General features: G+C 38.6%; 1 protein-coding gene across 8 annotated transcripts in view; it reads left to right on the forward strand.

Annotated features, from left to right (window-relative positions):
- Positions 1-26,012, forward strand: part of PPIG (peptidylprolyl isomerase G) — a 30,864-nt gene that overhangs the window by 2,123 nt on the left and 2,729 nt on the right. For 2 of the 8 annotated variants that reach the window (XM_040603666.1, XM_040603665.1), the window contains exons 2-10: positions 8,424-8,503; positions 8,614-8,688; positions 10,832-10,939; positions 11,433-11,477; positions 13,399-13,486; positions 14,672-14,701; positions 14,792-14,931; positions 24,198-24,402; positions 25,452-25,619. In XM_040603666.1, coding sequence (XP_040459600.1) covers positions 8,443-8,503; positions 8,614-8,688; positions 10,832-10,939; positions 11,433-11,477; positions 13,399-13,486; positions 14,672-14,701; positions 14,792-14,931; positions 24,198-24,402; positions 25,452-25,619 — 920 coding nt within the window. In that variant the 5' untranslated portion in view covers positions 8,424-8,442. Of the gene's footprint in view, positions 1-32; positions 214-522; positions 588-2,694; positions 2,725-5,149; positions 5,215-7,750; positions 7,770-8,423; positions 8,504-8,613; positions 8,689-10,831; positions 10,940-11,432; positions 11,478-13,398; positions 13,487-14,671; positions 14,702-14,791; positions 14,932-24,197; positions 24,403-25,451; positions 25,620-26,012 lie in introns of those variants that run through there. The other 6 variants (XM_040603659.1, XM_040603664.1, XM_040603660.1 and 3 more) reach the window with 6 other exon arrangements.

Below are 26,012 nucleotides of genomic sequence, written 5' to 3' on the forward strand. Positions count from 1 at the left end.
TTCTACTGCGGCCGGCGACCCCCCACCCAGCCCTTCGCGGGCCGGGGTGCCGCTTCTCCAGTCTCCGCGTCCTCCCTCTACGTTCCGCCGCCGCACCGCCCCCGGGGTCGCCCCCTCCCGCCCTTTCCTTCCACTGACGCAGTCTGTGCCGCACCAGCTCTAACATGGCGGCGAGGCGCTGAGGAGCGCGGGGCGACGCGGGCCGCGAGCGGGGTGAGTGCCGGTGCCGCAGCCGGGCGCCGCCGCGGTCCGGCGAGGTCGACATGCGGCCGGGCGAGGGCCGCGGCCCAGGCTGCGGCGTGGGCGCCGGGACCGGGGGGAGAATGGAGGTCGCAGCGCCACGGGGCCTGAGCCTGGGTCGCGGACGGGGGTGGGAACCCTGTCCCCTCCCCGGGGGGACTAACCCCGGCCCGGCCCGGCCTGGCCTAGCCGCCGCTGTGGGGCGGGTGTGGGGCAGGGGCGGTCGCCCGCGCCGGCTCCCCGCGCACACACGCCCCCTCGCAAGGCCCGGCGGCCCGTGTGCGAGGCTGGCGGGCCGCGGCCGGGGCGTCCAGCGCTTCCCTGGGGGGGCACCCGCGGCAATCCAGGTGAGGGTGGCCCCTGCGAGGAGAGGGGTCGTGTGAGATGCTGCGAGCGGGGCCCGAGGGCAGGTGGGAGTGGGGGGGGGGGGGCGGGGTGAAGCGGCGGCCGGGGCCTGGTGGTGGGGTCCGCCAGGCCGGGAGTCGCTTCTCCGCAGCCGGCGAGCGGCGGGCCCGACGCGCCGCGGGTCTGCCTGCCCGCTGCGAGCGCCCTGGCTAGCCTCCGGTGCTGCTCCCTGCTTGCTCCGGAGTTTGAATGAGTCCGTCCTCCTCCCCGAGAGGGCCAAGTACCCGAGCTGTCTGCGTGCCACATGTTCTCTTCTCTGCAGGCCTCTCCTAGGGAAGTGCAGCCTGCAGGAGCTACCATGGCTGGCAGGAGGGTCCTTGCCTCTCTTAAGGTTTTCCTAAGGCACTCCAGAGATTTTTATGAGTAGTGAGTTTCAGGCTCATTTTATTTGCAGTCACGACCAAACTATAAGTACTGTGTATATGTGATTGTACTTCAGTCATTAAGGAGGCTTTGAAGGAGAGAGGCTTCGGAGAAAAATAGTTGATTGAAACTGTGGGCAAAATCATGTATTGTAGTGTTAAACATTGCCTTATGATTCAGTTACAAGTAGAAGAATTATTTTTCCATAATGCTGATGAAGTCATCGCTTTTGCTAGTAGTTGCCTAACGTTTGACTAGTTATAGTAATCATCTGAGACCTGTTTTTAAGAGGAACATGAGACCATTTCTTTTGCGTAAAGGCTATTTTCTAAAATGTATCTTTTCTTCTGAGAGAATATTTTGGTTTTCACATTTTTGTTCTATATTGCCTGCAGAAGAGGCTGTTCTTTGGATAGGGATAAATGTTTTTAGTTTTGGTTTTGCAGATTTTTTTCTTTTTTCCTTCTTGCTTTTCCTCCTATTTTGTTTCACTATTCCCATTCATTAATGCGTGGGGGTCTAGCACGACTCGAATGCTTAGGTGCTACCATGGTAAAAATATGGAAGTTAAGACATGATTTATGAAGCATTAATTTATCTAAATACGCAGCGCTTGATTTATCAGTTTTTAAAATTATTTATAAAGATTTTGGAAAAAATGTAGTTTCCTGTATGTGAAGAAGATCTGAAGGGGAGCATATAAAGGATACCAACATCAATAATTCTCTGAGAGCACCCTTTGGGACTATATTTCTTACTAAGACTTCTCATTTTTCCAGTTCTCTCCTTTGAAAAAGAAGCATTTTAAGTTAGCTAAGTAGTCACCAAGCTGTTACCAAAAGATTTAGTTTTTCCCTTAGGATCTCAGAAAATCTGTGGATTATTAGGGAATTTGGAGTGAAGAATATGCACTTGGAATGGAGGATTTTACTGCAGCATGATGTCTCCACTACCAGTTCACTCCTCTATGCCATGTGCATTTAGGAGCCATCTTCCGTTTGGAAGCAGAGTCACTGAATGCCAGGGAGCAAATCTGGCCAGCTTCTAATGGAGTGAGGTTTAGGTAAGAGGCTGGAATGAGGCAGGGAAAGGATCTAGAGCTAAAATAGCAGAGCAGGGAGGAGAACATGAGAATAAAATATGATAGAACAACCTTTTTTTCCGTTATGGTTGGCAAATATGGGTCAGAGTTAAGAACTGTCTCCTGCTGTTGAATGGTGTTGCCTTATTCTCATCTTCAGTAGCAGGGGTAGGAAGGTATTCCACTTCGGAAATTTAGTTTGGGAGTCGTAATGGGTAAATGGCTTGGAGATTACACTAGACCCTTTAAAAGCTTTTTTCCCTTTCATAGAATGCTAAAACTTGCCTGTCTTTAGCATTTTGTAAAGTATAAAATGTAAGTTCACGGTTTCAGACCTATGCTAATCCACTTTCTGGTTATGAATAGTGGAGTAGAAATGGACATGTTTCTTTTGTGCGCAGACCTGGAAGAAAACACTTGTATCTTTTCACAAATGTTAACGGGCGTGGGGTGGGAGGGGTGGGGGGTGGGGAGGGGAGGGGGAAAGAGTACCTTCTGCTTAAAGTAGATGATAGAAAATCATGGTTAACTCTTGATAACAAAGCTTTTAACTTTATATTGACAAGAGTGTGGTTAGATACTTTAACATCTTTTTTGTCTCCTAGGAGCTTAAAACAAAGGGCATGATCTAGTAGGTATGTGTATTTCTGTTTAAATAGCTTAAGAGGATGTTGCTACCATCTCAGCTGAATGTTACATTCTCCTGGCTCAGATGTTTTTACTGAGTGTGCGTTCCTTATACTTGAGTACAAGAAGACTAAATTCATGTTAATAATTGTAAAAAATCATACTGAAAGTGATGTAAATGCACTATGCAGTGTAGTAGTGTTAGGAGCTTGCACTGCATATTTAGTCAAGACCTATGTGAAGATGGTATTTTCTTAAATCTCCTTAAGAACATAGCAGGCTTTTGCCTCATGTTCGTGGAAGACAGTGGTTGATACTGCCAAGTATCTTTATTTAATTTTTAGGGGAAGAAAAAGAAATACTGTATCAGTAGTCCAAAAAACCCTTGTAGCATTAATCTAGAGGAGGAGACCTGATGGAAAGTGGTGTCAATCACTTTTTACCTGTAAAAATGTTGAAAGGTTGGCTTTTTCCCTCTAAATAGCATTAGAAGAGGCAGCTAGGTTGAAAACCTCTAATACACGATCTCTGATGATGTGTAAAAAATCTTTCTGCATAAATTTCATGGACCTGTGTAGAACACAAATATATTCTTTTCTTACAGATGTCTTAAGTCCACATGATAGCAAAGACAGCATGTTAAACCTGAAGTGTGTTCAAGTGTAGGACCTTCTTTCTAAATCTGCTGGCAACAAAAATCTTGTGCTGCTGATTAGTAAAATGAAAAAGAAAAGAAACCCAACCCTTCCTTAGTTATCGTTGCTGCTAATTGATAGGGGTTTTTTTATGGTGAAACAGAGGAAAAGATGGTGGTGTTTTGGGAAAATGAGGAAATTATAGAGATTGAGGGTTGGGCTGGTTGGATTTTTGTTGTTCATACCTTCAGTATCATCGTAACTCAGCTGGAAGCTCTGGCACAGAGGAGTGGAACTAGGAACAAAATTTCATGTCTCCCATTTCACAATCATGAATTAATTTCCGGTTTAATCCATACTGGAATGAATTTACAACATTTTTAGTTTATGGCTCCACTGTCACTTTAAGCTGATATGTGCAGCTGCCAAATCTTTTCCTGGAGTGGGGAGGAAAGGGTAGTTTTTATGCAACTAGGTGGCCAGTTCTATGAAAGCCAAACAGGTGGATGTACGAGCCCTCCATTCTGGTATCAGTCCATATTTGTATTGGCTTCAAGTGACTGCAGCCACAGCTTTAGTGGATGTGATACATGTTCAGTATTCACTTTGTGAATTTGCATGTTCTGGGTTCAAAGTTTTGCTTAAAAGTTTTGCTTATAATTTCTGAAGTTTCCAGATGGCTATCTTCTGCAGCATAAATCAATGTAGTTTTGTCTTCCTGCATTTGTAGATGATCTGAAACAAAATACTAAGAATGTGAATTTATGCACTTTATTGTACACTTCATTTGGACATTGAATGAAGACCAGTGCAGAAGATAATTGTAAAATGATGCAAGGAAACAAATACAAAGGCAAGGTCAAAGAGCATTTAAAAATAGGGGAGAGCCGACAATGACAGAGAAAGAAGTGAAGGAATAGGACAAATATGATTTTGGGTTTTGTTCCTTCCTACTGAATACATCTTTGCTCCAAATCTGTTCTGTCCCATGCAGGGACAGAAACAAATAGGTAGTCCTGTGAGCTCTTCAGCATACTGACAGATAAAGGTGGTGTGGGTTTTATTTCCCTCATAAAACTAGGAAATACTACTGTATTGCTGCTTGCCATCAGCTCTTGTGAAATGCACAACACATTGATGCTTCAGTTGGTGTGCATCTGTGAGTGCTTTCTAGCCCATTTCAGTCAAAAGGAGCTAATTTATATTAAACGGTATTATTACCGGATTCTTGCTAGCACAGGTGATTTTGAAAAAAAAAATCCTCAAGGTGTATTTGTAAGTGTATCAACACATATGAGGAATAATCTCTGGCAGAGAGATGCTTGTGAATGGTTTGGGATGGTTATCTTTTTCCATTGACTCAGATGATTTTGAAGGAGAACAGCTTGTCTGCAGCCTGGCCATGAATTGGCCAGTTTTATCCAGCAAATACTTGTACAGAATAATGAGGCTGATGGAGGTGTGAAGGGATGTGAACCTTGATGGACACAGCTGGTGATGCATTGGTTATGGATGCAGCTGTTCTGACAAGGCTAAATATTTCTGGTGTATTTGTCAATAAATGCAAATATGCTCTAAGCTGAACTGAAAGTCTACTTTCAGAATATAACAGGCCTCTTTAGATATACTGAAGTCACCACTTCAGTGGTGGTGGTTGTGGGTTTTTTTGTGGGGTTTTTTTTGGACATCATTTCTACTTAGACAGCAAGAGGCTTCTCAAACAGGAGGTTATTGAGAATGATTAATGGCTTGAACATTTCAGGATTGTACTTGGGTTGTTACATTTCTTTTCTTACAGAGTTTTGGAAGGAAGAAGTGAGCCGACTTCTCAAGATTGCCCATCTGCATAGCATATTTTTTTGTGTATGTATAGTGAGCATCTTTTGCATTGACTTTAACATTTCCTTCACTTATAATTTTGTTATTTTCCTGACTTCTTGCTATTTTCAAATTGTTTTTCTTTGTTGGTTCTGTGTTTAACATTCGTATCCCATGTACTTGCATTTAATACAGACAAGCTTTAAATGATCAGTGTGTACAAGACTGTTCGGTGTTAAATACTAAATACATGAATAGAAGTCGATCGTTTATGGATCATATGTAGCTCAGTAATTTTCTCTGTAATGCTTCAGGAGAAGGTCTAATAACTGTGCTGAGGATACTTAAGTATATTGGAGAGGAAACACTTGACATGTAGGTAGGTAGGACAAATGTCACTGGTATTTTAGCCTGGTTTACTAGGCGACATCAGCTCAAGAGTTAGGTATATTTAGTTGGCCTGGTGTTTGTCCAGTCAGGGTGTTCATACTGACCAGTTGACATAACTGTCGTATAGAACCAAGTGCAGCCAGTATTTAGGGGATATTATGGGAGAATTTAGGGAAAGTAACATTTAGAACACAGACTAAACTTCCTGTGTTCTACTGTTCAAAATTAGTGCAAATAGGGATTCAGGTAGAATTCTTATTTGTTCCTTCTCTCTCCTACCCCGTTCTTTACAAAAGAGTTAAAAATTGACATATGTGGGTACAGTGACGTTTATTTTAAAGATTAGCTTTAGTCATTATCAGTGAAATAAAAATTGTGTCAAATGTTAAGGTAGCTTGCATTTTGGGGGGGCTAAAATACTGTATATAAATGCTAAAGACATATCTCTACGTTTCTCAAGCAAATTGCCTTTAAGGCAGGAGTTAAATCCCTACTCACTCAAGCACTACAGCTAAATGTGTAAAGTTTGGGTACAATTGATGGATCAGTTGTGGTACTGCTGATTCTTAGATGTCTGAGTTCAGTTAAAACTGTCAGTTCTGTCACTGAGCAATATTTAGTAGCATTTATTCTGAGAGGTTTCCTAAAAGAAAATATTCCCCTGCCCCTCCACACAGCTGTATATTCTGCTGCTGACAGTGTGAGTTGATGGCTGTCCTCTGAGCTGGTGTCAGTTCTGAAGGCAGTCTCCCCTCCCACCTGTCTCATCTCCCTTGGCTTGCCCACGCTGCCACTTCCTCGCGCTGCCCCAGAGTTTGTGCAACAGCAGGATGAGCTGGTCAGCCTTCTGCTAACCTGACAACATCAAAGTTCTGAGCTACAGTTGTTTTTCTCTATTTGTTTTTCTGCCTGGCTACAAAATTTGTTGCACTGATAGAAGAGGAAATAGTAATTTGGGGAGAGGAGCAAGCAGACTGAGGCAAGCCTGCTGCTTTTCATGAGTCTCTGGCTTGTGTGAATTAATGTATTCATTACAAAACTAAGTATCTAGTGAGATTCTGCATGTTTGCAAAGTCTTCTCATGGTAAAAATCGCAAGTGATAAACTACTGAGTGGTGTTTAATTTAAATCATTTCTACATTGTTCTTTGGATTTTCACTGTGTAATCTTGGCGAAATGCTAGGAGTGACACTGAGCACAAGTAGAGAGAATATAGACTAACGTGATTACACTGCTGTCTTTTCATTTCTTACAGCCTCTTGTTCATGAGCTCAGTGTGACAGATGGTGACAATTGAATTTTTCGAGGCTGTTCTGTGGCACAGCTATGAGTGAATCTTTAGGAGGGATGTATGCAGTATGTCAGTTACATTTGAATAGTTTTTTCTGGCAATTAAAAATAATTAGAACTGAAAATTTATGGATTACGTTCCAAGTTCTGGAAAAGGTACTCCAGTTCTACAGATCCTTTTACCGTCATTGTTGCTTTCCCCTCTCAAGTAATTCAGAGATGATGGGACTTCAGGAAAGGAAAAGAATATCATGGTTGTACATAATGTTGAAAGACTGGTGGTGCAAATGGATTAAGACATGGTTTGTTACACAGAAATAAACGGATTTATGTACTCAACGGGAAAGTTGCGTTAAAATTCTTGATAAAGAATCATAGAATCATTTAAGTTGGAAAAGACCCTTAAGATCATTGAGTCAAACTGTAAACCTAACACACCAAGTCCACCACTAAACTATGTCCCTAAGCACCATGTCTACATGTCTTTTTAAACACCTCCAGGGATGGTGACTCAAAAGAGATAAGCAGTGATGTAGAAGGAAAAGAAGCAATAAAAAGCCCAAATAATTTCACTTAGCAGTAATTGTGGAAGAGCTACATATTTGTATTTTTTTTCACGTAGAATGCTTTGGATCTGAATTAGAGCAGCTCCTGATAACTGCAGTGACAGGAATTCAGGAAATATATTCCTAAGAAGTTGAATGCTTAATTCTTAAGGTGACATGCCAAGTTGTAGCCATCGTAAGTTATTTGCCACTCTTTGACTGTTCTCTTTGTGGCAAAAGTTCTGGTATTTCTGAAAGTATGCCTGCTTGACTTGGGCAATTATTACTCTTCTACAGCAGCTGAAGTTCACCATCCTGGGCGGTTCACCTTTCTGTGCTGTGTTCTCCCTTGAGCAGTTGTAGTTCATGGCCCAGGTAATAGTAACTGAGATGAGCTACACTGGGTTGTGGACTGCAGCAGCTGATGTGTTCCTGAGGGGAGGAGCCTGATCTGAATCTGGTGACCCTGACCAGAAGGGTGGGTTGGCATGTGGAGATGGTGGCCTTCTCAGTCACTAATGCTGTGCCTAACAGATTACAAATTAGTCTCTTTTAAGCAGTTGAGAGGTAGCTGCAGAGTTGCTTGAGAGCACTCAAGTTGTTTGCTCTCAAAACTGAAATGTAGGGGGGGGTGGTTGTTTGGTTTCTTTTTTTAATCTCTGATGTTTATTTTACCTAGGAACAGACAACTTAGGTGATTATGTCCATACTATCTGGATAGCAGGAAGACTTCAAGCTTTATTATCCCCATACTTTATCTTTTCTTTTTTGTATTTCCTCATCTGAAGTATGGCACTGAAGTTTACATGTGATACTATTGCAGCAAACATGAATTTGGGTCTACAAAACCTGAAAATGACCTAAAATACTTTGCATTCTCTGAACCTTTAAAACTTTTTGTTTGCACTCTTTTTTTTGAAGGTTTGTTTTTCTGCAGCATTTGTTGTCTTTCTAAAATCTTTTACACTGACTTACATGTAGTGTTATGACACAGAAAGAAAAACTAAATTTTATTTTTATTACTTACAGTATTTAAACTTTTGAAGCCATGGGAGTAAAGGTCCAGAGACCTCGTTGCTTTTTTGACATAGCCATCAACAATGTACCTGGTAAGAAAATTAAAATAGCCATTCAGTAACATGATATTCTAAGAAGAATAATGCACATACCAGTTAACTTCATAATAAATGTGACTTCTTTTTTTTTTTTTTTTCCTTAGCTGGAAGAGTGGTCTTTGAACTCTTTTCAGATGTGTGTCCAAAGACATGTGAGAATTTTCGCTGCCTTTGCACAGGTTTGTAGATTTTATAATTTTAAATGTAATACCATGTTAGCTAGTGTGATGTTTTGTGTTATTTTTTTCCTGACATTTTCTTACATATAAAAATAAGTACGTGAAACATTGTTTCTTGGTATCTCTAGAGATTTAGCTGGTTTCTCATGTGCATCTGATGCAGGATCAAAGCAGTTATAGCTTTGGCTTAGTATCTTGCAGGGAGTGTATACTAATCAACTTTAAATATGGACACAGTAAGCTGATTTTCTGTTACTAGCATAGATATTACTGTTCACATTATATAACATCATCCAGTCTTGAAAGGTAGCCAATAAGAGGTCAACCATGCGGACTTACTTTTTGGTCTTATGCTACTTTGAGGTATTTGAAAGGTATTGCTGGTTTCATTAGTAGTTTGGATTTTTTCTTAATTTTTATTTTTCTTTGTTGATGGCAACTGGTGATTTCCACTGCTATTGAAATTCGGATGATTTCTTGAACAAAATACTGCAAAAACTCTGTTCTGAAAGCATTTCCAAACAGAATTATTATCCTGTGGACTGCATACTTTTGTTGAAAATGCTGACAGTTTAGCAAAACTTAAGTTTATTATCACAAGAATAATTTTGTGATTACATAGATAGCGTACATGGTTCCTGTCTTCAGCATTTTCTGCTTCCTTTCCTTCCAGCTCTGTTGTTTTTCAGGTCAGGGCTCTGTGGCTGTTAATACCGAATCCCTCAGCAGCACTAATATGATCTGAATCAGGTGTGGGTGCATAATTACATGTATGTCAAATTGTCTAGAACACTTGGTGCACCATTCACGATGCCTCTAGGAATGTAGGTATTATCTGATCTGACACAAAATCAGATTATCAAAATGTGTTAACAAATTTGAACCTTAAAGTGATTCTTCTTAATGAATGTGAGCATGTTATCATGTGACCGTGCCATTCTTGATCTGCTGTCAACTGCCTGAAAATCAGATTTATAGTGTTATTCCCAGCTACCGCTTTAAATTTTTGACTTGAAGTCTTTCAACAGCATTTCAGGTCAGGAACAAGTACTACTAAGTTCATACTTAGTTGCTGACATTGAAGATCAAATTCAGATGCTGAACTACTTTGCTGCTTTAGCATATTTAAGAATAGTGAGGAAAATATATGGGCAGAGTATTTATGATATTGCTCATCAGCAAATCAATTCAAATTTTGATCTTGTTTTCTTTACTCCTTTTCAGGCAATTTTGAAAAGTATGTGCTCTCTTCTTAAAACAAGGATCGACAGCCTTATGTTTTCCTAGCGTACCTATGTTAGGCATATGTCATAGTGGAATAGATACAACTTCACATTTATCGAAGTTCCTATCAAAAGTGTTTTTTCTAGGTAGTCAGATCCATACAGAGGCACCAGTCTGTTGCAGAGAAGTTCAGAGACAACTGCCCTTGACAAAAGCTTTTGTCAGTTTAATAGCTGAGAATAAGGTTATAGGAAGATATAGTCTAATGGTTTACCAGCACTAAGGGGAAGAGATCCTTTTCCTTCCAGCATCCTCCTGCTGATTACCTTACTGCTACCTTGAGGTTGGCTCTGCCACCTACCATGAGCCATTCATCTTGTTAACTTAGACACCTTAGCTGTTTGTGGGTAGCTGAACCAGAGTCTGCTTGTTGGTCTTCAGCACCAGAGCTGACATAAGGGAGAAAGATGGCAGTTGTAGTCATGAGAGGGAGGGAATGAGATTCCTTCTCCTTCCCCCTGCCTCTTTGCTTTTATTAGGAGCTTTTATGGTATCTTAACTGTGCGGTGTTGTAACTGAAGATCTGGGTGTTTCTTGCATATTTCTGAGCAATGCCAGTTAACTCAAACCTAAGCTGTGGCTGGTTAATTTCAGTAAATCTGCATGGATGAGACCAGAGTTGTATAATAATGTCAGTAAGGAGTTTTCTGGTGTAACTCTAGAGACAAAAGGTAGTTCCTGCTGTGCTTTCTTAAATGCTAGTTTCTGTTGGTGTTACAGGTATGTGTCTGCCTCACAAGCTCAATTTTCAGAGCAGAAGGTTTTGATTAAGCACTTAGAGTTATTTTTTGTAGCAGAGATTCTACAGGTACAGACAGTAATACAGACAGTAATTTTATTTTTTGTTCCTCCTCTTTAGGTGAAAAGGGTACAGGAAAATCCACCCAAAAGCCATTGCATTACAAAAGTTGTCTGTTTCACAGGGTTGTGAAAGATTTTATGATCCAAGGAGGTGACTTCAGTGAAGGTATGATGTGGATCTTTGAAGAAAACTTTAATGCTTTTGTGATAGTGTATTGCAGGAGTTCTGTGTATCATCACTTACGTTAATCATTCTGGGATTCAACTGCTTTTTCCCCATTTTTCTGCATAAGAACCTTTGTGTGAAAATTTATATAATAAACTTAATGTGTGTGTATACACACACATTTTTTCTTTGTTATTTCAGTACTTAAAGTACTAAGTACTTTGTATTGAAAGGTTTAAATATGAAGGAAAAATATCTACTGCTGGGGAAATACAGAAAAAAGGTGAATTATAGCAGAATACATGGGAGGATACTTTCTTGTTTTCCAAGTGTGCTTTGGGACTACAAAGATGTGTTTTGATCTTTGCATGTCTTGAGGAATAATGTCAGTGACTTTGATGCAGTTGGATCAGTATTTCATATTACAAAGCATCTTCCACATAATGTGACTTTTAATCACTACTTTAAGTTGTATATCACTTCCTCTCTCAAGGAAATGGCAGGGGAGGAGAATCCATTTATGGTGGCTTTTTTGAAGGTAAGAATTTTATCAGTCTTCTCTATTTTGGTGTTACTGTAAGCAATCACCTTTACTTTCTGTAGTCCTTGTTCTGTAAACTGAACTTCATTGTTTTTGTTAAGATTTTGTATGGTCTTAGAGGCCTGTGACTGTCCGGTTTAGATTATTTTATTTTACTTCTAAGATACGAAACTTTTTAATGAATGAAAATTAAAACTGAACTTCTTTGTATCTGTCTATTTTACCAGATTTACATTTTTATAACTGTTTTTAAATGTACATTTTTGGTTTGAGCAGCTAGCTAGAAGTTAGGGATTGTCTTCCAGTGAAAAGGAGAAGGGCGTGATGGAGTCAGATTTCCTTGTAAAATGTTTATTTAAAAGAACACATAAAGCCCTGCTTTCCTGAACCCCAGAGGAATTAATGATAGAGGGCATCAGTTTTCTTATGGTCCTCATCCTTGTTCAGGCAGTGTTGCAGAAGTACCTGTTCTGCACTCCCATGTGTTTCTCAGCCTGTGTTTGCTCACACTACAGTGGAGCATCTCTGTGGTTTTGTTTTTGTATTACACCTAAACCCATGTGATAGCTCACTGCGACCAGCAGGAGTGGTTATGCTCCTCCCTGACACTTTTCTTTCAACATAGGTTCTCGTCTGAGCTTGCAGCAAACAATCAAAGGAATTATCCACTATTTTAGTAGGGCCAGACTCCAATTTTATATAAGAACTTGAGTTGAGTCAACAGTTTGTAACTGTCAAAAGGGGGAGGAGGTCTTAGCTTGCATTGACTCTCATTCAGATCAGTTTTCAGAAAATTCAGCTGATTCAGCTTCTAAAATGCCCAAAGACTATTGTAGCAAAAAAGTATTTATTTCCATATTGAGTGGATGCAATTCAATAATTTGGCAAGCATCAGAACAAAGTCAAATTAGTAGCTGGGTTTGAGGAAATGTGTGGTTGGGGAAGTTGAAAGAAGGAGCCAAACTTTCTGTCAGTTTTAAGTTGGCTGTTCAGCTCAGCCGTGGTATGAAACTGGATTTGTGGGAGATTTTGCTTTTGTGGATCACTTAACCAACTCACCATAGCATTAGATTGGTGACTTAATGTTATGCCAGATAGCAATTATACAGGTGACTGGATAGAGAGTGGGACTGTCACCGCCAGTCTCACATTGTGATGTGAAACCATAGCCTTACAGATGGCATACTTTTCTTCTTGGTTAATGCTTGCTTGTGCCATCTGTATCTAAACAATACTGAGCAAACTTCCTCTGTTTGAAGAGTTTGGATCCCCCAGCAACCTCTATGCTGTTTTGGGAGAGGAGAGAGGGAGGATAATATCTTACAGATGTGTTAAACGAAGAATAGTGAGAACTTTTCACAGATTCATTGGGATTTAGTTTGAACTGTTAACATTGCTTTGCTCATCAGAAGTAGGGTTCATTCAAGTTAAACTTCTTTTGCTGATGGCCAGCTTGGTAAGTTCATCTGTGTGCCTGACAGACAAAGATAACTTGTTTGGGATTGCTATCAAACTGGATGTCCATGTGTATTAAAGAATAATTACAAAACTGCCTGGAAATGGGGGGTTTCTTAATAGTTAACGCACAGCTAAAAACCCAAAGAGACAATGATCAGTATGTGCAGAACAGAAGGAGCAACAACTTAGAATTATGAGGTCTCTGCTAATGTTGGTAGGAAACAAATATCTTGAACAAGAATACTTGATTTTTTAGTTTTTTCTCAGGCTAGAAACCATTCATTCATATTTCTCCTCATTAAATTGCATTATTTAGAATGGACGGAATATATATAAGCTCATATTTTGAATCTGTTCTTAACACCACTTTTTATTGAGGTGACTAGCAGATTTATTTAATATTATACTATTTATCTAAGCATATGTGGTATATTAAAGTAACTGAAAACACTTTCTTTAGATGAAAGCTTTGCTGTAAAGCACAACAAAGAATTTCTCCTTTCAATGGCCAACCGAGGGAAAGATACAAATGGTTCACAGTTCTTTATGTAAGTATTGTACTATCCTGAAATGTGTGTGTGGTTTGCCGTTTGTAAGTTGTAAAAGTCATCCTTTTAAATATTGGAATTAATATTTATTTAAATATTTATTTATTTATTTGAATATTGAAGGCTAGCTCCTGTGCAACCCCAAAGCTGATGGTTTTTCACAAAGTTGCATGGAAGCAGCCATTTTCCTAATGCGTTGTTTAGGGAGCCTATTTTTATCACGTTTTTATTTAGTGCTTATCATCTGTGCAAAAGAGCCTTTGTTAGTTTTCAGTAGCTGTGTTCTAACTTGGGCAATAAAAAGCAAACCTTTAGTTCCTTGCAGAACTCTTACTACTTTCTTCTATTAAATGTTATCTGGAAGGAAGCAAAGCAGCTCTGGGGGTTCTTAAAGGTGGTAGAGGATAGAGGGTTTTTTTTGCCATAGATTAACTTCTCAATGCAGTCTCATTCAGAGTTAAAATTTAAATTATTTAAATACATTGCAGTAGACTCTTCTTAAATCTGATTTATCTCCAGAAAACGTTCTTGATATACATCACTCTTACCCATGTTTCATGACCTTAATTAACATGGTGAGTTGTGGTTGTCACTTACCATTAGACCCTTATTTTGGGATTTCTGACTGTTACTGTAATTATCCCAGTTTTTTCACGTCTGCCATGGTTGACATCTGTAAGCCATAGTAATGCTAGTTTAGGGGAAAGCTGAGATAAAGTCAGTTCTACGTCTGTGTCAGATGGTCTGTACATCCAGATATGTTTTTCTTTCTTTGATTTCTGATTATTTTCTAATGTATAGAAGATTATTTGCAGTTTTCCTGCTCTGAGACAGTTGCTTTAATTTTTTATCTGTCCCAGGTAATACTTATATAATTTAATAAATAGAATACTTAATATGTCCTGTATGAGTATGCTGTCTAAAAAAATGCCCTTTTTTGTTCAGTAAAATGTGATAATCAAAGTAATTAATTGAATATGTAGTTTAATGTATAAAACATTAAATACTTCAGCTACACACAAGGTTAGAATAATATATATTTGATTTGTTCAATTTTAGGTTATTTTTTTTTAGTTCACTAAAATTAACTTTCATCTTCATATGTGTATATGACATGCTTCAAATGCTGACTGCCACTAATATTGACTTTGTTTTTCTCTTTAAACTAAAATACGGAAACAACAGAACAACTAAACCTACACCTCACTTAGATGGGTAAATATCTCTTATTTTCTTATGTTTGTTTAAAAATTGCCTTGAGAAAATTAAGTACTAAGAATTCTTACTTCTGTTTAAATTCTTCAGACATCATGTCGTTTTTGGACAAGTCATCTCAGGACAGGAAGTTGTGAGAGAAATAGAAAACCAGAAAACAGATGCATCTAGTAAACCATATGCTGAAGTACGCATACTGAGTTGTGGAGAGTTAATTCCAAAATCCAAAGGTAAAGTTGAATGGTACATTTACATAGACACAAACTATGAGGTAATTTTTGCTCATTTTCTTCCCTGTTGGTTGCTTATAGAAGTATTAGAAACTTATTTGTGATGGATGAAGGGACAGTTGGTGAGAAGGTGAGTAACACTGCAGTACAGTTTGTCTTTTAAAAAGCTTTAAAAGTGTTGATGCAGAAGACATTAAAGAAACATCATACGTGCTTTCTTCAAAGCTTCTTCTGTCTTGGATTTCCTTACACTAGCTAAATTTTAGTATAAAGCTGGCAAGTACTTGTCTCATAGAGAGTAGATTGCTATGTTAAGAAGATTGATGGCAGTCTGACTTTATTTGATAACTGCTGCTTTTTTTGCAGGTGTTGAACTGATTTCAAGTTTTTCAGGTAAATCTTCAGAACAGGCAGAGTAGAAAAGCCCGGAGTTGCCATTTAGCAGACATCCTTTTTACGTTACTATAGACTATATTCTTAAATGGGAATATGACAGAACCTGCCTTTTTTTCTGGGAGGGATGCCCTGCTCAAGCTGAACGTGGTATTGGAGGTTGAGCCTTATTTTGTAAGAGAAGCAGAATCAGATCTAAGATGTGCCTGTCACTCTGGAGAATCTCATTAGAGGAAACCCAGGATGTGTATTTTTTAGGAACTATGAAAGAGATCATTATGCTTTTTCATTCATAGTACTGTGAAGGATTGCACCAAGGATATTGAAGCACAAGACAAGAATAATTGTTTCTTTGGCCTAAGGAAAATACAGGCATCCAAACTTGAGCTTCTTAGTTTTTCCTCTCCTTTTTGTTGCAGTTCTGTGATGTCTAGCAGAATGACTTTGGACTCTGAAGTGGTCTCTTCAATACCTCAGAATTCCAAGTAAATTATCTTATGGCTCCTGACTTTTCAAAGTTTCTAGAACTTCTTTAGAATATCTCACAACTCACCCTGTGTGTTAGGATATAATTTTGTTTTTCTGGACAGTACTCAGGAGCATGGTATCTGTTAGAAAATGCACAAGTGCTTTAGACTAGAAACTAAAATAGAACAGTACAGATACAGAATGGGTGAAGCTAGTGAGTTTAAAACACTTCAAATTGAATGACTAAGTGAAAGTTTTGACACTGAGCAGTCTGATGACTTAAAACTGTTAGGCAGGGCTTTAAAGTACTTGTCACTTCATATTTATTCTATTCACTCTGATGGTTTTTTTTTCCTTTAACTTCTAAAAGAGAACAGGCTTCTTGAAAGATCTGTCTGTTCCTACCCGTTTGTCTGTGTCCTTGTACCTCTTTGCCTCAATATTGCTGAGGTCCTGGAGACTGCTTCCTGTAGCTGGTTTGGTGTGCCACTGAGGGAAATGGATGCCAGGGCGATGGGATGGCCCACTCAGCTGACTGAGGCACACTACTCAATGACGGTGGGCAGCAGGAGTGTGTGGAGACCAAGAGGCCTTAGGCACCAGGATCAGGCAGGTAGAGGGCAGGGCTGAGTGCAGGGAGATGTGGGCCCTAACGAGCACTAATGCAGAACCAGCTTGATGAAGGTGCTGCCTGACAGAGCATGGTGGAGATCTTGGCAAGTGGAGAACCCTGCTACTGAATGGGAAGGCCTGGCTGTAGGACCCACAAAGGGAAATCCACCGCTACTGTGAGAGATGGTGGTATGGCTGGAACTGTTTGCTAAATGCACAGCATGGAACCACTGATGAGCTGTGCTGACCTGAGGCAGTGGAGATAGGAGGAACAGTTTGTCATCACATCAGCAGAAGTAAATTTGCCAAGCTACAGTCTAAAGCTGACAAGTGGAGCAGGAGCGGCCCTTGGACCTGCCAATGTATGGAAGAGGCCAGGGAATCTAGACAGGAGGAGCAGTTCCTGGGAGGTGAGAAGTGTCATGGAACATCACTGACAGAGACTCGTCTAACAGTGGAACTTAGTAGCACATTACTGTGAGAGGCAAAAGGGAACTGTTACTGAGAAATAAAGGCAGTTACCAGAGGAGACTGCTTCTATGAATTTGCTGTTAAGAATGGTGTGGAACGAGGTGGTTGCCAGTGAGGGAAGTATAATAGCGAATTTCTGTGGGAGGGTACATTATGATAGCAAGGGAGGCTTAAAGTATTTGGTTTATGAGCTTGTCTGCTAAGCGACACAAAGGAAGGAACTGGACAAGTCTTTATGGAATGAGAGTAGAACTGATACTTTTTGCATTGAACAGGGAAGCCAAGATTGCACTAGCTAGCAGAAGGAATGTCAGTTGAAGTTAAGTGCTTGGTATGAATGCTTTTCTCTTAGGTTAAAGTTGGGGAAAGGCAATTGGATTTTTGGGTATCATGATGAGTATTCAGATGAAGTGCTTTGTCAAGGAAGCAAATCTCTCTGTTTATATAGGATTGGATTTATTTAGGGATGAGTGTATGATGACTTGACTGAGCTAACTTACTGGATCCTGTGTTAATTGAATGATACAGTGATCACAATTACAATATTGCAGAGGCCTAGATAAAAAGCTTTCACCTGGGAATTGAGAGGGTGATCACCTAGAAAAGTGGAATGTGTTGTCTTTTCCTTTTTTTGTTTTTATTCCTTAAAGTTGGAGGACTTAGTGAAAATGAAAAAAGAATCTGGCCAAGTGGTATTATTTTTAGAAAATCTTAAAGTTCTGGGGAAAATCATGAGAGCTGAGGGGGGAGAAGAGAAGAAGGCTAAGTAAGTATTAAGCCAGTAGTTAGAAAGGTCACTATGGACTAGCTAAAATAATACGATTCTCAGGAAAAACTGTGGAACAAGTAACATAATATTTTCTTAAAGGCAAATGGGAGTTTGATACCAATTGACAATAAGTTTTGCAAAAGGGGGTCTAATCAAACAAGCCTTGCTGCATTGTTAGAGTTCGTGATTTTGGTTAATCAGAGGTATATCTGGGATGTTTTCAAGAATGTAAGACACTGGCATTTGGATTAAAATAAACAGACAAAAAATTAAACTGCTTGTGCATTGGGCAGTTTTTAACAAGCCTCTGATGAAACTTTCTTATGAAATCTAGGGGATTCTGTATAGAGTAGTGCTAGGCTTGATTCATGATCTTCATTGATGTTACGGTTGTCCCTGTAGAATCACTGCCTGTAAAAGTGTGCTTGCTGCAATTAAGGCAGATTATGGCTGCCTTTGTAATTCATCAAAAACAATACCGTAATTAGATCATTCTATCAGTACCATTTCCTTTTTTTTTTTTTTTAAAAAAAAAAATCAGTACAAATTATCAAGCACTGATACAAAGTACAAAGTTATACATTTAGGAATCGTGAAATATCTGTGGAATAAGAGCAGTCTTAGAAAATGGTCATTCTGGTAAGTCGTACCTGGACTTGCGATTCATGTATTATCCCTTTCCTCTTTTCTTACCCATTCAAACCCTAGAGTCCTCATTTCTTCTGGAAGCTTGTTACGCATCACTGTTGGCCCCCTTTCCGCAAGCTTATTACTATGAATAGTTGTTTCAGACCTCTGTTCCAGATGTGGTTGGGTTGTGGGGGTTTTTTCCCTACTAAACTGGCCACTAGGTATAAACTGTTTTGACTTTAGCTGAAACTGTTCGAAATGACACTGGAGATGGCTTTTTTTTTTTTCTCCTCTCCCTGCCCCCTTCTTTTTCTTTCCCCCTTCCTCTGCTGTTGCAGTTACGTGGTAGGCTACTTGTCTATAGAAACCTCTTCTGTGCAGAGGCACTGTGCTGCAGGACTCCTCGCAGTAAAAATGTCATCTGATCAACAAGGATCAAGCATGGTAGTGACTTGGTTACTGGGTATAATCTTTGTTGTAAGAAACAGTGGGTCCTTAATCAAGCAGTGAAAGGCGTAATAGGAACCCATGGCAAATAATTGAAGCAAGATGTATGCAAAATAGAAAAAAAGAGATTTGAACAGCAGGGTGATTAAACACTGGAAAAAATTATCAGGGAAAAGACCTGTCTAAATGCTGTGAAGTAGAGGCACCTCCTTTTTGGATACTGCTGTAGTCCAACGCAGGTTATTGGCCTTAATACAAGGTAACTATTTGAGTGTCACAGCTGTGACTTACGAGATCATGTGTTCTGATTTTTGAGCTTAAGCCTGACTGCTTTCTTGCCAGGTCATTTCTTCATTTCAAGTCCAGGAGTCTGGTATCACGGGGCTAACGTAAGACTTGCAACAGTCCATAACAGGCTAAGATGCAGAGAGTGCTGGGCTGTGCCATGCAGTGTGATCATGTAATTCATGAAGTCTGACAAATACTATGGGTCACCGTGAATGGAGTAGGAAGTGATGTATCTATTTCAGATGTGGTCATAAGTTGAAACCCATTTCAGACGTTAATGAGCTGGAACAGTTGGACTGTAAATAGAAGGCTGTTTCTTTCTCGCTGACCTTCATGCTGCAGGATTGGTTTCATTTGTTGTGATCTGTAATTGGCCAGCACCAGGCTGGTTCAGTATTCAAAATAGCTTTTGCGGCTGAACAGAGATGGTTAGATGTCACCAGATAGTATGTATAAAACCTCTTGCCAGATCTTTTAGTCTTTGCTGTGTAAAGGGTTCTGGGCTTTTTGGTTGTTTTTTTGGTCTGCTTTTTTTAAATTACTGTTATTTTCCCCTGTCTTGCTGTTTTACTCTGTACCTGCCACATGATTTTCCAAATACATCTGCCATTGAAGTTATTTGCTGCATGTTAAGAATCACATTATATTTGTTGAAGTTGCTCACTAACTCACATCTATTTCTATCTATTACTCATTTTAAAATAGTTACTATAACATACCCAAATTTGTTAGAAGAATGCGGATAAAACTGTCAACAGTTTTTGACACAGAACAGATGCAGGAGGGAGAAAATACAGAAAATAACTGTGTGTTGATGTGTTATTTAGGCATTTCTGAAACTGATCTTGGAGACATCTTGTTTTGACTGAAGGAATGTAGGAAACGGTATAGTGCGATATAGCGGGGTTTTTTGAGTGGGCCAAAAGCAAAAGTGTTGAATAGATCCGAAGCGTTTGAAAGTGTCTTAGGATTTACAAATTACTTAACTTTTTCAGTACTTCTTGTGTTCACGGTATTTAGAGTTCAGCTGAGATTACTCATTTTGTTTGGGTGTCCCCAGGCCTATGTAACACCGGGATCCTTTGATAGAAATTAGTTTGGAAACTTCAGGTTTTTTATTCATAAATGTGTACTTGTTGTGAATGTATATATGTTTTGGCCATCTAAATTATAAAAAGTTTTACAGAGACTTATTGTTAAATATAGCGCTTTAATAAGGGCTTGCTCAAACTTCAGAGTTTTGAGAAAGTTTGAGAAAAGAAACCAGGTGTCTTGGTTTGGATGAACAAGGGAAGTAAAAAATAGGAAACCCCTGTCTTTTGGAAGTGTTTAGTGAGAAACTCTAAAAACATCTGCTGTGAACTAGGTGGTTTTAATCCTGAATGTCCTAAATGGGTAAGACAATTTACTAGTTTATACTGCACCCAGAAATGACCAGACTAATAGTCTATGAAGTACAGAGGTTGTGTTTCAGTTGGTTGTCAGACTTTCATTAATCTGTATCAAATGAAGCTTGTGAATAAACACGTATAAAACATAATGAAGGAAGTCACTGTAGAAGTTGTACAGGTATCAGTTGTGTCTATGATGATAATCTGAAAAATTAATGCAGTTTAGTGCGATGGGATTAATTTTCATCCACCATACCAGTGTGGGGATTTGGTAATGTTAGAAAGAGAAAAAAGTATTCCTAAAGAGTATGACTACAAAAACAGAAGCCAAGATTGTTTCTGCTGAGATTTTTTTTGCACCCTGTGTCTGATACACCGTTACCTGAATTAAACCCCAGCTAGCCTGCTGTTACCCAGATCTTTTATCTCAGCCAGTTCTTTCAGAAGCAAGTGTTCTGCGTCATTGTGAAGAGGAAATCTTTCACTGCTGTATACGTATCACTGCGTTCAGAATGGGAGACCTGTCAGAGCAGGATACTGGATTGCTACAAAAGAGGTGTTGGCTTACCTAGATGATCTAATGCTACCACCTAATTCTTTGCTGGAGATAAAGAACAATACTAGCTTAGCTTTCATTATGGATATAGTCATGAAAACATTGAAACAATCCTGAAGGCTGCTGATAGATCTAGAACACCAATGCATCACGGTCTACAGCCTGAAGGTGTTCTGGGCAAGACATGGTGGATGAGAAGACTGATTGGCGGGAGTGAAATATGACAACTTCCTATATTTAAGATTTCACTGTTTCACATTCAGTAACTATATGCAGAACAAAAGTTAATATTAAGAGATGATGATGCTATGAGTGAGCACTTAACTGTTGCTCTTCTGAGAAATGCTGACTCCCTTCTCCATTAGGAACCCGTGATTGTCTGTTTCTGCAGTTGGTATAATATATCCACGCTTAATTTTGCTACTAAAACATTCCCGGTTACATCCAGTTTCCAAGAGGCAATATGAAGTTCCCACAGCACGTCATCTGTCATAAAGAAGCTGCCCGAAGTGTGACCAGAAATGTGTGTTGGGGCAACTGTGGTTCCGTTCTCACTGATTTTTATCATTCTAGCCCAAATGAGGTTGGGTGGTTTTCCACTGTGAAAAGTTAAGTTGGTAGGAAGTATTAGCTTGCTATTACCAATAACACATCCCTAAGTATTGTACCAACACTCATTATCCTCAAGACTCATTTTTATTCTCTTCTTTGACCAATTCAGCAAGGATTTTTATGTAAGCTTTATTGCTTTTGATCATTCGTGAAAAACTGCTACTGTCTATCCTGCAGGTTTGCAAAAATGAGATCATAGTAGTGTTGAATGTGAGAATTTGCACATTGAGCTCACATAATTGCAGTTAGAGGTACCTACTGCTAACTCTCAAGAGTCAGTCAGCTCAGTAATACATGCTAAACAGCTGGAGAATCTGATACCGATAATTGCAAAAATTGGTACACCGTTCAATTAAATAGGCACTTGTGTTTTCATAAGGGCAGTTGCCAGCTCTGCTCTCCATAAAGTGTTTCTTCTGCCTCAAATTCTCTACATAAGTATCACTTTTTTTTTTTTTGCCTTCAGTTCTCTAATCTGTTTGTATAGAATTAAAAGAATTCATTTTCCAAATACCTGCATACTAGAAGTTGAATAGCTGTTAATGGATACTTATTATTATTTGGTACTGCTGCCACTAACCTTTTTTCTGGACACCTGTAAATGTGATATATGATCAGAGATTGCTAGCAGGGAATTCTGAAGTAGAGTTTTTCTTCCCATCCATATGTACAAAATCAAGGCTGTTCACAAGTAAAAAGCTGGTTAACAGCCTGTAATTCTTTGAAGTCCTTGAAATCTTTTATCTTCTGACACTTGACTTACTGTAATTCCCAAGAGGACTGACTTTTAGGAAAGCAGGGGCAAAAATAATCTAATAGGAAAGTTATCATAACATATTTTAATTTTTTTTACAAGAGTTGCTCTAATTACTTACCTTAATTAGTTTATAAAAATGACTGATGCACAGTAGCTGAATACAAATTGCATCATCTTGTTGGGCCAAGTGGAAGCCAATAGAAGAAATGCTTGGTTAGACTGAACAGTTGAATTGCTCTGTCTTCCATAGAAAAGAAAAAAGCATAGGCTATTCAGGGAGACATCTTTATGTTTTCTGCTATGTGAAAACATTGTGTTCTCTCTGTCTGAATAGTATTCAGGTGCAGACAGGCTGCAGTCTTTGGTGCCTAATGTTTTCCCATACGTTTTTTGTGCTGAAGAAGTACAGGGAGTGGGAGATTGCATTAAACTGCTTTTATGTTGATGTAGGTCAAATAATTTCTCTGTACAACGTGAATTATTTGGACGGAGAAAGCTATTAAAACCTTTGCAGAATAGGCTAATGCTTTCAGCTAGGATTTGTATGCAATTTTAAAATTCATTTCTGTTTCTGATCAATAGCCTGTTCTAATGTCTTGACAGGTGTTCTACTAAAATATGTGGTGTTTGCTGTGATAAGGAAGCAGGCAGTTTGGACTTCAGTATTTATTTTTGGTATATTTTTCTCTGTTTAATGGTGAAGGTTCTTCTGTCTGTGGCTGTAGTATATTGTGTAGTGAATGATGGGCTATCTTTGCAATTTGCAGTGGCAAAGCAAAATAACATTTGACGCTAATCAGAAAAGTAAACTACAGCAGTCAGAAGACAACCAGTATCCTTTTCTGGATAGAGCTTTTGATTTTTTGGACAATATAGCCCAATAGGAATTTTGTAATGCATTTGAAGAGTATTCGTACCATTGAACTGATCTACCCAAAGTGTCATAACTCAGAAGCCTAGACTTCCTTTAGTGAAGTTTTTAATAGTACCTTTTTCATTATGTGTATTTTTTTCAAATTAGTGTGACTGAAATAAACTATCAAAAGTGATACAAGTATTAAGTAGGTCTCCGATCAGTTAAAGGACATAAAAAGTTGTGTGTGTTCTTGGATTATTTCCTGTCAGACTAATACCAGATTACCAGTAAATTGCTGATTTGCAGCTCCAACAGCCATGGGAGAAATAGTGAAATATGTAATTAAGGACTAGTCTGCTCTTTAGCAGGGTTCCTTCTCCTCACAGATGGTTAGTAAGTTATTTGTATATTTCTGTTAAAAACAAAAAAAAAATCCAAAACAAACACACACACGATGAACTGTAGGATTAAAACTGTTCTCTGAGCATGGTTTCTCTTAGCAGGGTGGTTGGTTATTTGAATCTTTCCTCTGAGCTAAATTCAATGAGTAATCAGTGTATGCCACTTATTTTCTGTTTCAAAATTTCTTGTTTGTGATTCGAATAGATTTTTTTTAAATGAAGTCATGTTAAATGGAAAAAATGAAGCCAAAGATTTTTTTTTAATAAACACTTGCTAAAAATTTTCAAATAATTCTTCATATGTAACCTATGTTGTATAAAAATAACCTGAAAATTTACAGGGTTCCACAAGTTCTTGACAGTATAAATTTGATAGTTTAGAGCTTCATAAGTACAAAATGTTGGAAATTTCTTCTGTATTTCTAGAGATATCCTTTATTGTACATGGGAGACATAGTGTTATCCACGAAATTTCAATTTGTTCTTAAGTATTTTGATGAAGTAGTCTCATGACACAATTACGAGAAGCTCTGGCAGATACTAGATAAGTTGATTTTTCTGACATTCATGTAGAAGTGTTTGATATTAAAATGTCTTTGCTATTCTGACTTAAAGCCAAGAAGGAAGACAAGAAAAGACACAAGTCCTCTTCCTCATCCAGTGACTCGGAAAGTTCAAGTGATTCAGAATCGTCTTCTGATTCATCATCAGATTCTGAGAGTGCTTCAGAAGAGAAATCTAAAAAACGAAAAAAGAAACACAAGAAAAATTCCAAGAAACATAAGAAAGAAAAGAAAAAGAGAAAGAAAAGCAAGAAAAGGTCCATTTTATTTTTTATTACATGTACACCATACAGTACCATTTTCTTGTTCTATAACTACAGAATAATATTCTTTAACTAGTGAAGTAGGTATTTTGAAGTTGGGGAGATGGTTTTCATATACAAGCTTAAATTTTTCTGATATCGTGGCCGAGGTTAGTGTCCGTGTGCATATGTGCTGTAGCTTGTAAAAGAGTGAAGGAATGGACTAAGACTTAAATATATTTGGCTTGAAATTTGCAGGAGTGCTCGGTTTGAAACGTGTGGTGATGGCTTTTTTTTCCCTAAATTCATTTGTGCAATTAAACTGAAGTTATATGCAGTGGACTTAGAGGAATGTAGTATGCAGGACTAAAATCAAAGCTAAACAAAAAATAAACGAATATACTTAACATCATTTCAGTCTGAGATGCCAAAAATCTTGCAGTTTCACCAGAAGATAATAAAACTCAAAAGGCACTCTTGCTTCTGAAAACGTTATTTCTAATCTAATAGTTTTGCTTATAGTTCAGTGTGAGATATAAATTGTGTCAGTGCAAGTTACATTTTTCTAAACTAGCAGTAGTAAACAGAAATGTAAGAGATGTTCTCTTGGGGCAGTGCTGCCTAAACGTTTCTGTGGAACTAAGCCCATTTCATGCAAATTTCTTTATACCAGCTGCTTGGCATTACAGTAGTTTGTAGCCAGTTACATATGCTAGTGTAAAATGTACATTTGGTTCTCCTGATAGTGTTTTTAAAAGAAAATAAATTAAAAGAAAAAAGCTGTATTTAAATAGAGAGTAAATGGATGTTCAGTGTTACACCATTGGAATTCATAGATAAAAAATGTTGTCAGAAATCTACTACAGTTGTACATTTTTTTGAGCAAAGATATCACGAGGGGAAAAAGAAAGCTGCTTCTGAAATAGCTTTGTGTCCTGAGTTTCTCGTGGTATCATTATGTATTAAATTAAGAGAATTTCTGTATTATTTAAATAGATTGAAACGTGTTCCCTCATCCAAATAACTCACTTTAAGTATAAATATTTTTTTATACAAAAATAAAGCTCATCGAGTGAAAGTGAAGATGAAAACCCTGAAGCACAGCCATTATCTACTGTCCGTCCTGAGGAAATTCCTCCTGTACCTGAAAACCGGTTCCTGATGAGGAAAAGTCCTCCTAAAGTAGATGAGAAAGAAAAAGAGAGGAAAAGCAGAGAGAAGGAAAGAGAAAGGTAATACATCTGTTTTGGGTCTGACTCCGTGCTGACAGTGGTATGATCATGTTACTGTTTTAGGACTCTGAGTCCTTTCCCTATTAAACAGTTCCGTGTTGTGAGCATTGTCGGATGAAAAATGGATTTTCCAGTTTATTGGCAACTGTTGTCTTTGTCATAGGACAAAGGCTTAGTCTTTGAAAATGGCTTTAGTGAATGAGAAATTTAAAATGTCTGATTGAAGAAGAAAGTAGAACACGTTGCCATTTCATTTAGAATTTATTGGAACTGTCCAATCTGAATCTATAATTTATTCTTCTTTAAAAAACAGAAAAACCTGGAAACCTTGTAAAATATTTGTGGTCGCAAAATCTGAAGTTTTTGCTGTGTGGTTGTTACTGTCTGCACTGA

The sequence above is a fragment of the Falco naumanni genome, chromosome 8 (genome assembly GCF_017639655.2).
Source record: "Falco naumanni isolate bFalNau1 chromosome 8, bFalNau1.pat, whole genome shotgun sequence".
NCBI classification, from domain to species: domain Eukaryota; kingdom Metazoa; phylum Chordata; class Aves; order Falconiformes; family Falconidae; genus Falco; species Falco naumanni.